At 35.8% G+C, this 18,027-nt stretch overlaps 1 protein-coding gene across 3 annotated transcripts in view; it reads right to left on the reverse strand.

The window, feature by feature from the left end:
* The window catches only part of WDR35 (WD repeat domain 35), a 42,504-nt gene that overhangs the window by 8,105 nt on the left and 16,372 nt on the right, over window positions 1-18,027 (reverse strand). For all 3 annotated transcript variants that reach the window (XM_062571177.1, XM_062571178.1, XM_062571176.1), the window contains 9 exons: window positions 13,489-13,633; window positions 12,166-12,235; window positions 11,366-11,419; window positions 9,359-9,468; window positions 6,910-7,120; window positions 6,270-6,350; window positions 6,003-6,139; window positions 2,881-3,084; window positions 721-867 (listed from right to left, as the gene is read on the reverse strand). In XM_062571177.1, the coding sequence (XP_062427161.1) occupies window positions 721-867; window positions 2,881-3,084; window positions 6,003-6,139; window positions 6,270-6,350; window positions 6,910-7,120; window positions 9,359-9,468; window positions 11,366-11,419; window positions 12,166-12,235; window positions 13,489-13,633 (1,159 nt within the window). The remainder of the gene's footprint in view (window positions 1-720; window positions 868-2,880; window positions 3,085-6,002; window positions 6,140-6,269; window positions 6,351-6,909; window positions 7,121-9,358; window positions 9,469-11,365; window positions 11,420-12,165; window positions 12,236-13,488; window positions 13,634-18,027) is intronic.

Here is an 18,027-nt window from a genome sequence, read left to right on the forward strand (position 1 = left end):
AGGCAACTGCAATATGTAGTGATGCTTTGGAACTCCATGAGGCAGTGTTTTGCATGCTGAAAGTTTACATGGATTTAAAAAGGCAACAAAGTATATGAAAGAAAAATTCACTGAAAGCTATTAACTATTAAGATACCCCTTTTGGCTCATTAAGTCCTTGACTGCAAAAAGTGTTCTGGAGAAGTACCACTACATGTGTACACTATTCTTAAACTCTTCCCTGAGCACCCAGTTTTGGCTGCAGCTGGAGACAGATCTCAGGTCAGACAGACCTGTAGACTTTTTCATATACTTATGTTTTTAAAAAAATACTAGAAATTTTGATTAATTTTGAAAATCATTGATGTTTAATGCTTTTAATTTTAACTGTATTTTTGTAATACTTTTTATTTCCAGTCTAATATATAACTATTTTTATATGTATTTTTTTCTCCCCCTCACCTTTAAACAACCAGGATTCCAGCAAAACTGACACTTCTATTTCCTTTATTCTTTAGATAGCTGATCAACAGCTCTGCTCAAAGGTATAGGCAGTGATAAAAAATGCCACAAGAAGTTTATTAACTGTAAAAGAGCTGTGCTAAACCTAGTCATTCCAATCATCCTCTTGTTGCATCCTGGTCTTCCTGATGTCTGTCTCGCTTCATAACACAAGTCTTCTCATCGCTTTTATCACTTCCTTTGTATTTGCCTTCTTACCATTCTATCTGCAGAACATACCATTTCTGACGGTCTGCAAAATAATCTCCAATAGCGTTGTGTGCTTGTTCAAGAAGGGCATCATCAGAATCACCTGAGCCTGTTTTCAACAGCTGCAATACACGAAACCAATCTCCCAGTTTCATCCGTAGTCCAAGGGCAAGATCTCTAATATAATCACAAGATATCAAGGTTTTATTTAAAAGAAAGAAAGAAAGAAAGAAAAAGAAAAGAAAAAATAGTTAGCAAAAAATCTTGAGAAAAAAATCCAAAAATATTTTCATGTTGATAATAGCTACCACAACGATCTCTGATATTTTGTACAATTTAAACAGCATTCTGTGAGACTAAATAGAATCACAGAATCACTAAGGTTGGAAGGGGCCTCTGGAGATCATCTAGTCCAACCTCCCCACTCAGCAGGGTCACCTAGAGCATGGTAGACAGGGTTGCATCCAGGCAGGCCTTGAAGATCTCCAGAGAAGGAGACTCCACAACCTCTCTGGGCAACCTGTGCCAGTGCTCAGAGATACCCAGAGAGCTCAAAGGTTCCATATGCTATATGTATGCATTTCCCCATTAACCACACTCTTATGTAAGCACATTAAATGAGCAGCTGGCAAGGCACATGGGCTGCTGCTGCTTTATGTTTCCTCTTTTTCTGTATACTGCTCTATCTGTCACTACTGACAAGTACAATAGATGGCAGTAGCTGCAAAAGGTTCAAAGCAGAAAGCAGGTATGGGGAAAGACTAAGCAGAAATGAATAATACTGAATAAGGATGATACATAATAAAATGCATTATAGGGATTTCTCTTGCAGATTCAAGATGACTCTGGATGTAGGAGGAAGAATCAATCTTCCTCTTTTATTATTCATACATACATATGAATCATTGAGTCTGTTTGGCACATTTTTTCCCTCTTGTAACATGAGAATTCTGTATGTCAAAATGCAATAATTTTTCAGGTGAACAGAAATGTGAGATGTGTACACCTTATTTAAAAACACTTAAATTTATGCACAAGTAAAGGAATGCAATAGCAAGTCAATACATAGAACAAAATAAGAACATATATATATAATATATTTAAAATTAAATTTCAAATCTTAATTTACTTAAGCCTAATTTCTAGATGGTCCTTATGCAGATTTTCTAGTGATAAGGAGACATGCAAAGTCTACCGAGAATTCTCATTCTTGTAGCTGAGGAGTAAGATACTCTATTGTTAAAGAAACCTGCCCAGAAAAAAAAAAAAAAAATTGGACTTTGTCTTCTACAGTCCTGTAATGCTCACTTTTCTCTTCAGCCTTGTGGAAGGGAATATGTCATATCCAAACATCTGTGTTGCAGTGCAACTGAAGTGTTTGTGAGGCAGTCCACCTCTCCAAAATAGCCTATTTCCATGGGCTAATTGTTTGGAAGACATTATTCTATTATAAGTTTAACATGCATTTCCCTCTGCATCTCTGGCCTCCATCCATGCTTTACTGGGGAAGAGGGATGTTCTTCATTCTTACAGCTTAAAAGAAACCTTTTTTTCTCCAGTATTCCCTGATTTCTTTCTTTTATTACTCCATTAATGTAGGCTTATAAATTTCACATGTGCAGAAGCTATTCGAGCTTCTCCATGTTTGACCACCACCTACAGGCTATGCTGTTCAGCTGCTACCTCTTCCTGAAAAAGAATGATCAGAAGTAGAGACAGCTAACTACTTGCCATTAATTTATATTTTCAATAATATTGTCATTTCACTTTGTTTGTTTTTATTCCTGAGCAAAAATTTCCATCGAGTTGTCCACAATTTCATCCAGGATCCTTTCCATCTTTCCAGAAATTACAGTTAACTAAGAACTCTGTTATTTGAAGATGTAATTGAAAAGAATATGTATATGGCAAATGGCTAACTAAGACCAACGGTACTTAAAAATTAAACATTAGTTTAAAATTGTTTGTCTGTATTCTTGCTGAAAATATCTAACAAATAATTTACATATAGGACTGGTTACCCACTGATGTAACAAAATTATCTTTATCTGATCCTATTCTGTGTTCATCTGATCCAGAAACTGGTTAAGAGTCTTCAGTGCTAAAACACTCACTCTTTTACTAGGTCAAGCATTTATATTTTCAGGCATTCTTTCCCTATTTGCTGCTGAGATGACTACATGCAATTACCTTCTATCCATATCCAAATACATTCTTTCAGCTTCTTCAAATCTGCCAAAATAGGCTGCCACTTCTGCTTGCTTCATTGACTCACTCTGCAGGTTGCCTAGACGCTTGACAAATTTAATACCTTGATAATCTTTGCAGCGTACAAAAGCTTGCTCAGCAGTCTGCAGATCGAGCTTCTGAAGAGCAGCTTCAGCCAGGAGACGCCTGTGTGAAAAATACAAGTGTAATAGAGAGAAAAGCACTTGTAAAAAGAAATTAAATGAAGATCTGCTTAAACTAGCCATTAGGTAAAGACATTCAAGTTAGTGCTATTGCAATAGCAAATTACATTGTTTATTAATTAATCTTAATTCAGTTGCATGTCACAAAGATGTTCTCTGATCTATCCAGTACCTGTTCAAGGGAAGGTGTTCGTTTGACTGCTAATTTTTTTTGCTCAGCTGTTTAAATCCACACTGGATTGGTAGGAATGGCATTACGAATCTTAGTTGGCCTATGTGAAATGTGGAGGTTGTCTCAACACAGTTCCATCTAGATATTTCTCCCTATGCATCAATCATAACTTTAAAACTTAATGGCAGTTTCAGACTGAAGGCCTCCAACTAAATTGGCCATGAATAATAAATTACACTTTTCATCCATCTGGATGTTCCCTGCTCAGTTGGCAGAGCAGTTTGTGAAACCTCATACTGCTGCCCAGGTGGTTGAGTTCTGCAAATAAACAGCAAATTGCTACCTCCAGGCCAACCTATGTCTGTCAGGTCCTTAAATGAGCTCTAGTTTTCTGCAAAAGTAAAGCTAGGTAACTTCAGAGCGGTCACTTGACATTCTGACTCAAAGTCAATCCACTGACAAAAGCAGTAATATGCTATCACTGTATTCAGTGATGCAAGTCATGCCTAGGCAATATCCACTCACTATTTCTGCATCAATTTGACAAGATTAATATCACTTCAACTCAAGTGCCTATCACTGACATCAATGAAACTAAGAGAAAAACTATATGGCAAATGTAATGAATCTACTACAAACGACATCCTATTTATAGAGCTCTAGCAATAAGGTCACTGTCCTGTTCTGTCCTAGAATGTATCTGCTGTATATTCAGCACTTAGGTTGCATCTGTTCTGTGTAAACATGTGGCATACCATGTGTTTCTTGTATAATCCAAATTAAGTCAATGGCAATTTTGGAGAACAGTGAACAGTATATGACCTAGACCCTGTGATTTTACTACATAAAACTTTTACAGACATACAGACTGTCACTGTCTTTTGATGTCTTTTGATTTCTAAATCTTCAAAGCTGCGAATATATCCGGAAGTTTGAATAGGTTCCTTGAAATAAATAAGGTTAAAAGGAATAAACAGTTTTCAAAATAGTCATTTTATGTTTAAATACAAGTGGATGGTACTAGCAAAAAATGCAAACTTCAAAATGCCAAAGAGCTTCAGCTAATTTAAGACCTTAGTAAAAAGAGACTCAAAACTTTAAAACTTTACCCTATACACTTAAACTAACATGATTACTAATACTACTACAGAAACTTTTAGCATGTAATTATCATATCCTATTTCAGAATGTAAATTCTGAAAGACAAGGACAAAAGCACAAACGGATGGCAAGGAATGTTTTCATAGAGCTAACTTTTAAAGCTAGTCTTCTTGGCTGGTCTTTCAGCAATTCTAAACTCCCCCTTGAACTGTTAGAATTAACACAAAATTCTTAAATCCCCTTAGTGCAAGCCAAATCTCCAATGCTGAAATAAAACAGTTTTCTTTAAAATAGAGCCAAAAAAAACTACAAAAATGCACAGAGTAACAATCTCCAGAGAGTTAAAGAGAATTGGCAGCATTCCAAAAATATCTTGTCAATGAGGATTTCAGTTTTGGATATTGACTTTTCATTAAATTATTTAGTATCATCATTGCTCCTCCAGCTCCTAAGACATGGGCCACTGAAAAGATTTCCAGAATGCCTGTTTTCAGAGTTGTTCTTCTACCTCTGATACTGTTTGCTATGCAGGACTTTCAGATTTAGTTTAACAGCTGAGACAGTGTTTAGTTTAAACATGCCTAAGTCTCCTATTTTCAGATTGGTTCCTTCTGCATGGTCATATCAAAACATGACTGATGTCCCCTCCCCTTATCACTTCTCTCCTTTATGGCCCATCCTACAAGGTTAATTGACTCCCATTGCTTTTATCTTATTAAGATTCTAATGTATCCCCCTTACTAAGCTTTAGGCTTTTTGTCATGAAGGTTCAATTTAACTCTTTACCAAAAAAAAAAAAAAAAAAAAAAAAAAAAAGAAATATCTATATCTATATAATTTACTTTCTTTTTGCCAAGTCTTTCATTTCTTTACACTTGATCTATAAAAGCAGGAGCACTGCAATTTCCTGTTTATGCAACACGGAGCAGAATAGTGCATTGAGCCTGTACCCTATACCCATTACTGTAACATACTTAGTGTTCCTTTTATTGTAGGTACCAAAACATTTGTAAAATCATGGAGCTTAATTTTTAACAATAGCCCACTTTTGGGGGGCGTTTGGAGCTTGGAAGCACTGGATCACTCCCTGAAAATACAGGTCTTAAGATAGCCACTGAACATCTTAAGATGTCTTGAACATCTGCTCGGCATCTCCCAAAACATGAACCCCAGGAATGGAAACCTCATTTTCTTGACATCTTGGAAACCAAAATGCCACCAGCTAGAAACCATTCAAGTATGCTAACCACAGAACTGCCAGGGAGACAGGCTAGCAAGGGACTAGGAGGTCTATGAGGTTCTTCTTAGGTTTTATATCAACCCCTTTTGGAGGGAATTCAGTTTTAATACGCTGATATATTCTCATGTAGAACAGCAGCTCTTCATATTGCAGCTCTCAGCAGATCTGCTGCATGCTGGTCCAGACTGAGATTTTTGCAAGGAGTGAAAGGTGTGCTGCTGTTCTTTATTATTTTTGTGTGTGTGTGTGTGTGTGTGTATTATATATGTATATATATGTATGTACATATTTATTTATTAACTTGAATAACTAACTCTGTCTAAGAAGGAAAAGACTATGAGATAATACAAAGTTAAACCAAGGAAGTTGTTGGATAAAGAGATTTTACCAAAGTCTGGGATGTGGATTATCTTCTATGAACTGGGAAGATTCTTCAATCCCAACTTCCTCAATCAGTGCTCGACTGTCTCGTAATGACCGAATTTCAAAATTGATGATATAATCTTTGTTAGGATGTTCAGGATTCTAATATAACAGGTAAAAAGACAACATTTTATTCTTTGCCACTTTTATTTTCACCCTTAAAGATATCTGTTCTTCAAACCATTAAGAAAAACACTAAGTTTTCCTATAAAATAAATTTAATTATACTTACCTTTAATATTTCATCCAGAAGAACAGATTTGATTTCTAAATCTTCAAAACTGCAAATATATCCGGAAGTTTGAATAGGTTCCTTGAAATAAATAAGGTTAAAAGGAATAAACAGTTTTCAAACTGATTAAATGCTAACCAAATCTGCTCAATATACATAAACAGACTTTTTTGTTCTCCAGACTAAGATTTAATCATATTTCCAACAGGAAACAAATACTAAAATCATTAACACTATTGATAATGCCATAAATACTGACATAATAAAAATCTCATGTATGTTATAATTACATTATGAGAAAAAAATATCAAGGAACATCTGTCAATATTTGGATTTAACTGAACTGTATTTTATTAAAATTGTATTCAATATTTTTCTAAGCATACAAAAAAAATTTCATACAAATAAGAAAAGTAAGTTTTTTTTATTTTTCTAGTATAGTTCGTTTTATAGTTCATTTGTTCCTAAAAAACACTCCTGCATTAGAGTTGACTAGGTTTTGAGATTTCCAGAACTAAGTTTATTTAAATAAACACTTGAGTGATTAAACTGTAAGCACAAGAACAATACTGTTCAATATACAGCCATGATTTTATAAGTTAATTTTTAAAATGGATAAAATACCTATGCTCATTTTTACCTCAGGATCCAAGTTTCTGAAAACATACATTCTTGTTTTCTCCATCATTGCAAACAAATCTGGATTATCTTTGGCCCATTTCATATCCCAGACATCTTTGCGTTCCAACTTCAGCTGCTCACCTATTACTTGTTGTCCTGTACTGTCTACTACCCGTGTATCCAGGTCAAAGAAAGTCAAAACACCTGAAAGGTCTATGATAGCAACACGACTACAGAAAAAAGGAAAAAAAAAAAAAAAAAAAAAAATGGATTTAAAACTGTAATTTTGAAGTAATTCTCTGAACAGGCATACTCGAGCCAAGTTTTTCTCTAATCTAACACCAGTATTACTTGGGGGATGCAGTGAGACACATGCGATTATTATTCATTTGTACAGCCATGTGAGATTAGAGGTATGGAAAAAATATATTCTCAAATACATATTTTTCCATCTGCTTCCATAGCATCTGGCCCTCTAATGTTCTCAGATGGGCCCATTTTCCATCCAGCATTTTGAAGATACTTAGTACTTTAAACAACAAGCTAAGTAAATTGCAGTTTCTGCCCCCTGACTAAACTGTTCTGACAGAGCCTAAAATTAAGAATCAAACACAGTATTTTTTTCATTATTTAACAGGAGGCAATTAAGCAGATTGTTAAACTAAAAAGACAATGGAGAGATTTGGAGTATGAATGTATGAAGTAGAATTTCTACTCTTTCCACAAAGGATATTCTTTGATTTTTTTCCAGATAATATAAAGTATTCAAAGATTAATTGGATTATACTTTAAATCATTTTAAAATGACTTAAAATATAAAAATCAGTATTAAAATCATAGAAAAATATGATTTCTATAGACTTATTCAAACTAGGTTAAATCTGAAAAATTCTAGTTAAATTGTACTAACTGAATCATAGAATCAGTAAGGTTGGAAGGGACCTCTGGAGATCTAGTTCAACCTCCCTGCTCAAGCAGGGTCACCTACAGCATGGTAGACAGGGTTGCATCCAGGCGGGCCTTGAAGATCTCCAGAGAAGGAGACTCCACAACCTTCTGTCACATGAGGCAACTGAAAAGAGTTTGTCCCCGTCCCCTTGACACCCTCCCTTCAGGTACTTGTACACATCGATAAGATCCCCCCTCAGGCTTCTCTTCCCCAGGCTGAAGAGGCCCAGCTCTCGCAGCTGTTCCTCAGAGGGCAGGTGCTCCAGCCCTCTGATCATCTTTGTAGCCCTATGCTGGACTCCCTCCAGTAGCTCCATGTCTCTCTTGTGCTGGGGAGCCCAGAACTGGACACAGGACTCGAGATGAGGCCTCCCCAGGGCTGAGGAGAGGGGCAGGATCACCTCTCTGGCAACACTCTTCCCAATGCACCCCAGGAGACCATTGGCCTTCCTGGCCACAAGTGCACACTGCTGGCTCGTGGTCAACTTGTCATCCACCAGCACTCCCAGGTCCTTCTCCGCAGTGCTGCTCTCCAGACGGTCAGCCCCCAGCTTGTACTGGTGCCCAGGGTTATTTTTCCTGAGGTGCAGGACCCTGCACTAAATCATTCTAGTAGCCTGTATTTACTGACAGTAATTTACCACAAAACCATTTCAAAAACATTTATAAATACTGAAAGTTATTTTGACACCCTTAACTACTATTAAAATGTCAAAAGCAATTTAGAAAGTTTGCATCAATACAGTTGTGGATCCGAGCTTTTTCTCACTAGCACAAAATCATTAGGGCTTAAAACTGGACTAATGAAGTTTTGACTGGATCATGATATCTATTAAGTGAATTAATGTAATTTCAATATATACCTGAAGAGGTGAGCTGTCTACATATACATTAGGGAATGTGCTTGAAATTATAAAGTTATTTTGAAGTTATTAAAATTACTGTCTTATAAATGTTATTTTGTCAGTTGATTTTTTACCCTTTCTGCCAAGACTCTTACAAACCCTTGCAAACAATTGGTTGTTAATGTTTCACTACTAAGCAGAAAACAGATTAAAGCATTAGTACATCTGAAGCTCAGGAAAACCAGTCTTGCTAGGAGCTTTGCAACCAGCTACAGCTTCAAATAGCAGAAAATTAACAAGGGATAAACAAAATACCCAGGCATTCCAAGCACACAGAAATAGAAAGAAACCAAGAGACAAAGTTTCAGGTTATACAACTATTTTAGCAGTTCACAATCATAGGAAATTTGTGTTTGTTTTAGAAGATAAATCGAAAGTATTTTCATGCACCTGTTTCCTCAAACCTCTGACACACACCCTTACACTAACACAGTCTCTCACAGCAATCTGATGACTGCCTAGATGTAATAATAAAGTAGTTAAACAGTCATTAATAACAAAATACCTATTAATTTTATTAAAGTAATATTAGTACATGATTATTAATATTCTCACTGATTATAATGGTTTATTTCAGAATCAGGTAGTTGTACTAGAAGCAGAGCTGTAACTTACCTGGAGTTGCAGTTCAAAGACAGCTGATATGCCCGGCAGTTCAGGGTGTACTTCTGAACTATGCCAACACTAGGAAGGCTGTATCTCTGAATAGTGCCAGATTCTCTTCCCTAGAGAAAAGCAGTGTTTGCTTACTGACAAGACAACTTTCCTATCAATAAATTGCTTAACTAACTTTTCTTTAGGTGTGGTACTAGGCTACTAGGCTAAATGATTTTTGCATAAATGCCAAACCAGAAGTGGAGAGAGGGAAGAGCATCACACTAGAAGTTCTGAATTCTGCTGCTTAAACCAGAGAGTTTCTTAAGATGCTATGATTTACAGATCTGCTTTAATCAGAGATGTTAAAACGTACAGCCATAGCCCATATACAGCCACAGAACAGTTTCAGCAGCACACAGACTTCCCATGAGTTTTCAGACATAGCCTCCAAAAAGGAGAACAGTGCAGAAATCCCTGTCCAGTGCTGGTAAATGCACTCAAACTGTTCCATGATAGTACCAGCTAATGCTATCTTCATGCTAACAAGTCTCACCAATTATGTCAAGTCTATGCTAGCCTGTAAAGTAAATGCCTGTAACTCAAAGGCTTGAGTAACAGTAACTAAATCTAAAGTACCAATATGCTTTATCTTTATAGAAATCTCTATTTTAGTAACTTTTTTTGAATAATACATCCATGCCCTGTGTCAGGGCACAGTATCAGGCCCACAGTCTAAACCGAGGTTGACATCCTTGGTCTGAAATAGTCATTACCACTACTTTCTCGTAGTGTTTATCACTGGTAGAATAAAGAACAGTATATTTCACCGGCTCTTTGCCCTTTAATTCTTATGTTGATACTCAGTCAATATTTAACTTTAAAATAATGCAAACTTTATTCTTTGTGGTTTTGCTTTCACCCTCCAGAATTCTCTCTTTCGACTATCCTCATATTTCATCTTTTGACATATGTCAAGCCTACAAACTGAAAAACATATTTGGACAGAAACATTAGAAAATCTGAGCATTTTAGTACCCATATTTCTCCAGATCTGGTCTCAAAGGCATTTCCTCTCATTCCCTGCATTTTACTAATGTCATCGCTTTACTACTCTGTCACTGCTTAATTACCCTCCTCATTACTTTTTCTTGCCCTATTCTTCAAGCATGAAGAAACCTGCAAAGTCATTTACTAACTCTTACAGTTTCTTCATTCATATTCTGTCTAGTAACCCACTTTTTTAACAAAAGAAACAACAAAAGGATATAAAAAAATCAGAATAGGAAAATGGAAATTGTCCATGGGGGGGCGTCCCCCACTGGGGAGATGAGTAAGATGAAGAAATAATTATTTTTCCATCCCTGCTCTGTTAAGTTAGTTTGCTTTAAAGTCCACCTGTATGTCTGTTCATATAATGAGAACGCTTTCTTCAGACTGAAAAAAAATGCATCAGCTATATTGCATGATTCAGAAGTATCATACAGAAATAAAATATTAAGTATCATACACAATACTTATACAAAAATTTACATATACATCAATATGTTAACAGACAAACTTTATAAACCTTTAGGCATTTATATAAAGTCTAGAACAGACTTCCCAAAACTCACAGTACAGAACTAAGCCCTGACCTGGACTTTATCCCAAGATGGATGAATCAAGACCTACCTCTAAATACTAACTCAGGGAACTACTCTGTACTAGTTGTAAGCACTTACTGCATTAGTAGTCCTAAAGAACAAACTTAGGTTAACAGAAGAACCTAGGGGGGTTGCCTTTGAAGACCTCTACAAAGAGATCTCTTCTGCAAAGACTGTAGAAAGAATTTAGGTACTTCAGTAAGGTGGACTAGCTTCACCTAAAATCCAGGTATAAGTCAAGTATCTAAATTAAACAAACCAGCTCCCAACCTAAATTCAAAAAAGCTTTTGAAGTTATGACTGTTAATATATATATTGCAGAAAAGTCTCCTGCCTACAAGTGCCAGACATAGTTAGAAGTTATTTTGATCCTATAACTTACCACAAGTAGTATTTTATCCGATGCTGTTATTGCACAAATTGGATCTCTTGTTCCCTGGAAGCATACAAGCAAAACCAGCACCCATGTTAATACAACATAAGGGACATACTGCTAAAGAAATATAATGTTTTCTTTAAATATACATGAATGATGCCAAATATCCACAGGGAAAGGGGCTATCAAACCTTACAAAAGCACAGTAACTGGATGGTTTATCATATTAGTATCTTCACTTTCTGTGAAACATGGCATCATTAACAGTTTCCTTTCTTCCTGTGCTCCTTCTCCAGAAAAATAACAAAACCAAAACGTAACAAGTGTTTAACAGAAAACACAAAAAAGCAAACATCCTTGATTGGACAGGCCTGTAATTAATTGCAGGCATATTACTAAGTACCAAAGCATACAATACGGGGGAAAAAAGTGGAAAAGGTCAAAAGGACTAGAAAAGATTACAAGGGTTCAGTTTCAACAACCTTATACCTTGTTGAAGGAAGGGAGCTACCTGTCACTAACACACAGCAGGGATCCATAAACTCTCTAGAGTACAGCATGTATTTTTATTACATTCCATACAGTTTGGTGAATACTTCCAGCACAATGTAATAATATAACAACAACAGTACTAGCAAAAAGGAACTAAAAATAACTCTTTTATATAAGAGGTAGAAATAAAAAAGTAATTTACATAAAATGACTACTGCTACTAAAAAAATCTATTCAGCTGAATAAAGTAATGTTAATTACTCTTTCAAGCTACCAGTGGAACTGGTAATAAATGGGTTAAAACCACTGCTCACTTCAATGGCTTTGACATAATCAAGACGGTCCTCTGCAGATCCCAAAGGGGTATCATCAATATGATAAAGCCTGCAGAAAAGAAAAGCAAAAAGTCTTCTGGAGAGAATACAGATATCTTAAGTCCGAGGAGAAAAAAAAAAAAAAAGTGTTTTAACTTGAAGAAAGTACTAAAACCAAACCTTTTTTCTTAAGTTCCAAAAGTATCCCCTTTATATCAATTTAAAGCAGGGTTATGAAAGATACGGTACCTGCTTTCACTTTTACAGCCCTTGATGGTCTATTCCCATATGACCTATAGTATTTCATTCTGCAACAAGAAGTTACTGCAAACCTTCAATCATTCCAATGGCCTCATTTCAAACATATGCTTCCTTACTTCCTCACACTCTTTTCTGTACTTAGGAAAAAACTTCACCTTTACATCCACAAAACTTACACATTACTGTATTCAAAACTATTATAACTCCTATTCTGCTTTAAAAAAGTGGCAATGGAAAAGATTCACATTGCCCAAATGATAGCTTATACTGAATTACAACCATTTACTGTTTCAGTATTTCTGCCATAGTTACAATCTGGTCCAAGACTAAGACTTTCAGGTACTATAATAAAGTAAGTAGTTACACCATGTACAAATAATTACTCATTAATGTGGAAATATGGTGACAAGAGCTGGTAGATTTTAAGAAATAGGCAAGAGTATATCTCTACAGAAGAAAATAGATATAAAAAAGGAAAATCAGAAAATTTGCAAGCCTGTGGAGACAACAAGATAGTTAATGTCACTAGCGAGCATGTCAGAAGGAAATATTTTGGAGGGAAGTTGATATTGACCTTGATTTGTTTAGTTTGAGGGGACTATAGGCCATACAGGGTTAGGGTCAAAGATGTCAGCAGACACAAATGTATTTGGAGAAGAACTGGCTGGATAGAATATGCCCTAAAAATCACTGACACATAAGTAGCAGTTAAAGTCACCAGAGTGAATATTATGGCCTAAAAACTGAGGAGAAAAGGGGGAAAAAAATCATCAGACATACAGCTCCACAGACCTACAGTAAGAGAAGCATGAAGATAGCAAATGGAGACACAACACAGGAAGTAATCTGAAGAGGTATGTTTTAAGAGATTTGGATACCGACCACACATTTGTCATGAAAAACTATTCTCTAGCATTTAATATGGCTGCAAGTCAACAAATGCAAGCAGAAAAAAAATATAACGAGAAGAGAGGAGTTCATATTTTAGGCGAAGAGGAATTCAGGCCTATCAACAGCCATATTGAGCCAATGGAAGAAAAATGACAAAGTCTGAAGACAAACCTTTCCCTGCCTTCTTTTCTGGTCCGTGCTAGCTGATTAATTTCCATTGCTGTGAGCTTCTTTGCAACACGATACTGCCAGATGTAAAATGCTTCTTTTGAAGCTGCTATCACATGTGTTTTGGTCATTGTGACAAACAACGGTCCTGTTATAAAACCCAAATGGTTGTAAAATTAGAGCAGCAAGTACTGGTCTACATGCTAAGTCTTTTAAGATTTTCCCACGTGGATGAAACCATGTCTCCATAGCTCAAAAGTAACAAAGCAAAACACAAAATCAAAAAACTAACCAACATTTTTGTTACTTGCTAAGTAATTTCACTGTGGTCTTGTTCAGATGGACAAAGGAGAAATTCTGTAAAGGTTTTGGTTTTAGAATTAACAGTTACCTCCCTACTATATCAGCAAGTTTCTATATGTTAATGCAGAGGACACCAAATACATATAGATACATTTTCAGGTTAATGATCCATTTAGGAATATCTCAAATAAAGCTCTAACAAGTTCTATAAAATAAAGTCTTGTTCCATATTAAGGATGAAGTATTATAATTACTTATATATATATTTAAGTAAGAAAGAGAATTAAAAAAAGATTAAAAATCTGAAGGACATTATTCTTTGATTAGCACCACTGAAGAACAATAACAATCCTGAGTTAGACAAAACTTAGAAAAACTACTTGTATCTTCATTAATAGCAGGGCCAAATATGGGTTTTTGATCTACATTGCAACAAATTAAGTATTTAGCAATCTTACTTTATACCATCCAGTATAGATCAGTGTATAGGAAGGCAAGACATTTTCTTTAAGTTTATTCCTAAAACCACTTAGAATGTGTGGTTAAATCCAACATCTCATTCTTAAGGTCAATGTTTTGTGGAAGAATACCATGTATTGCATTATTCTTCACCGGACCATGGCATATTTTTTTTAAATATTTTGTCTCATCTTTCTGAAAACTGATGGATGCACACAACAAAACATTTAGAAAAACAGTCAGAAACCTAGTAAGTCAGTCACTCAATGTCCTCAAATTCTGTAAGTGAATCAGTATGCCACCAAATGAAACACAAATTTGAAAGAATTATGTTGCCTAGCCTGTTAGGAAACTATTCAGTCATACAGATAACACACTACTTTCACTAAATCTGATTCTTTAATCATTAATCTTGTGTGTGTGTGTGTGTGTGTGTGTGTGTGTGTGTGTGTTTTAGCACAACACAGAACTCTGGAGGGAGCTATAAGCCTGACGAACAACAGTACTATGACAGGTAGATGGCGAAAGACTGGTTGACCAGATTTCATTTCTTTGAAACTAAGAGGATTACATAAGTCAACTGATTGCTGTAGAATAGTTTTTAAGTATAAATGTAAATACTGGATGAGCTGTCTTAATGATGATGCTACTGATAATGAACAGTAGTGTACATAAAATAGTTATGTTATATACAATATATTTCATACACTTAACACATTTCAGTGACTAGTCATGTACCTACTTACAAATCTGTTCTATTTTACTGTTACCTTGCAGCTATACATGACTTTAAAATCAGAATATTTTTATTCAAATGAAGAAAAACTTGAGAATTTTCTGATCTGTGAGAAGATAATACTTCCTCCTGCTTCAGATCACACATTTTAATACTACATCTTATTCCTTGACTCAGCTTAGTGTTTAAGCACTTCACTCCAAGACAGTGAAACATCAAGCCTGCATCTGAAAGCCCTGGACACACCTAAGACTCACTAAGATAATTCCTTAATTTGACCTACAGTTTCCATAAGGCTTAAACTTATTAATTTGTGCACATCCTGAGGTACTTTGATCTGTGGAAGAAAAGGACCTCCACATAAGCTCTACTGCAATCCAGAAACAAGAGGGAGATGCATGTATGCTTCATCCAAAGGAGTGTGCTCAATTAGGCATTTTATGAACATGCCTTAAGACTTAAACTGACTTAAAATTATGCTGTTATCAAAAAGCAGCTCCTTTTCATCCTAACAACCCCAGCTGCATTTTCCTGTCACTTCTTTTATATCAGTTCTAGGAGCATTTTGGCCACAGAGTAAGCTGGTCAGTTCACTGATCTGACTGAAAATTAAAGAAAAAAAAACTAACTTAATTTGGGGGTTATTTAAGTTGAATTGAAGAGACAATCACAAATTCTGGAGCTTACATAAAGGAGAAACCAGCATGGAGAGTATGATCTTCTCTTCTCTGCACCAGTAGTCCAAATTATGACTCTATTTAAGCCACATGTGAAATCACTGGGACAAACAACATTTTACACAGCAAAGTCATCTGTATCAGGTCCACTCAAAAATAGATGTAAAGAGGAGAAGGAGTATCTATATGTGGCAAGCCATCTTTTTGCAAAATTGCCTCTTAGCTCAGGCAATTGTATAAAAGTAGGAGAAGGGATTTTTCTAGGAAAATCCATGCAAGAGGAACAAACATCAAGTCCCTGCCTTCTCACCTCAGAGCCACCTCATTGGTGGCCACATGCTGCTCCTATGATGCTTTCCTTCTTGGATGCATAATAGCTTCAGTAAAAAGAAAGGGTGCCCCACTCAATCCCCCAGGCCTGGGCTCTTGCTGGAGCAGGGAAGGATGGCATGGGATATGGCCCTTCCTGGGAAAGACAAACTGCACATTTCAGCCCCTTCAATCTGAAGATCTAGAACCCCCTTCTAGGCAGCCGGTTTAACTACTTTGTAGTGTAGCATAGAGAAGCATTATCATCATCTACAGCAGCCTTGATTTTAACAGAAAGTTCCCTTCCCTTAGACATCAGTGCCCTCCAACAAACTTCTGCTCGGACTACATTGAGCAGACAGAAAAACATGCACCTTAAGCATGAAGGAGAGACTCAGATACTCCCCTGCTGTCTTCTACTGCCTATCAGCGTTCTATGCTAAATATCTGGACTTCTTAGATTGCCTAGCTCTTCCCTCTAATTTTACAGATAATTAACTACAGTATTTATGTTTTGATACTTAATTTTAATTATCTCACCATTAAAACAATGGCAATATGCAAAACAACTGCCATCTGAAGTCTTCTGTGGCCCTTTTCTCTTCACCCCTCATTTCTATTCATTGTTCCTTCACAAAACCTTATTCCTGAAGAAACTTTATTTTGTAGACATTCAGGCATCTGACACAACCTTCTGTTACCTCTCTATTTCACTCTAGAACCAACGTCTTCTAGATGTTGGTTCAAAACATCTAGAAGACCTACTGTTTTTTAAGATTAGACAAGAAAGTAAAAGAACCTTAATCCATGACTATATTACTGAGCTGCATGAAAAAGCTGAAATGCATTTTAGTATATAAGATACATAAACACAAGAGACAAGTAATTGCTCCTAAATTTGATGAAAATGAAGCAACCTGATAGAGACACACAAGTCTGAAAAAATAACCTGTTTTCATACCAGCCTCTGTTAAAGTTGCAAAGAAATCATGAGAAACTGGAACAAACTTAGTCAGATCAGTATCATCAACATAACTTTAGAGCCTAATTTTGGGCCTTGAGCCAAATGTCCCTATAGGTATTAGCTCATGAATACAAGAAAATATCACACAGCAGCTTGGACTACTGAACTTAACCTTAAAATGATGGACTGTTAATAGCAGTGATTCAAGTGCTGTTTCGTATGCAGTCCCACGATCCTTGTTAAGAGGATCAGGAGAGAGGCAAGACAGCTACACAGTGACGCCTTCAACACTCTGTCTTTATTTAATCCACTTGTACTAGAATCTATATGTTGATCAGGCTGTTCTATTCGTTTCATTCGTCACTAATAAACATGTTAAAGATGATAATCAACACAACTATGCACATATAAGCACACATAAAAAGATGATATAGTCCACAAGTGACATTTTCTTAGGAGATATCATCTGTTGTGTTTCCACTGAAAAGATATTATGTAACAAGATATATAACCTTATAGAGTTTATGCTTAGCTAAATTCATGAAAGGATTTTGACTGAAATTCTGCATGCCTCTAAAGCAAGTACAAAAGAAAGCATTGGTCAACTCTTCCACCTTGGTAGGGCAGGATGTAATAAAGCTAGCTGGAGAGTAGGCAAGAGCACACTAATACAGAATGGTCTATTGAGAAACTTCCTGCTATATGAGAAGGCATTTTTCATAAGCATTTGTGAAAAATCAAGGAAAGTAACAGCCCTAGATGTCACTCAGAAGTTTCTAAAAACAAGAATAAGAGGTCAAAACAAAAATTACCTAAACAAATTAATTCTTAGATAGAACTCAATGCTGTAATTTATCATGTGATTAAAAAAAAATAAAAAGTTTTGATAGAAGGGGAAAAAAAAAGAATTTCACAGAAAGTACGAAGTTAGCAATGCCCCCCAAATTATCCTAAGAGATATGTTAATTCTACTCACACTGTTTAAAACATTCTAAATTAAAAAGGATCACTAATCTGATAAAATAAACAGTTTCAATTAAAGCTGATTTTTTCATTTATAAATAGGACAGAAGAATTTTGTTGTTGTTGTTAGA

The sequence above is a fragment of the Rhea pennata genome, chromosome 3 (genome assembly GCF_028389875.1).
Source record: "Rhea pennata isolate bPtePen1 chromosome 3, bPtePen1.pri, whole genome shotgun sequence".
NCBI lineage: Eukaryota > Metazoa > Chordata > Aves > Rheiformes > Rheidae > Rhea > Rhea pennata.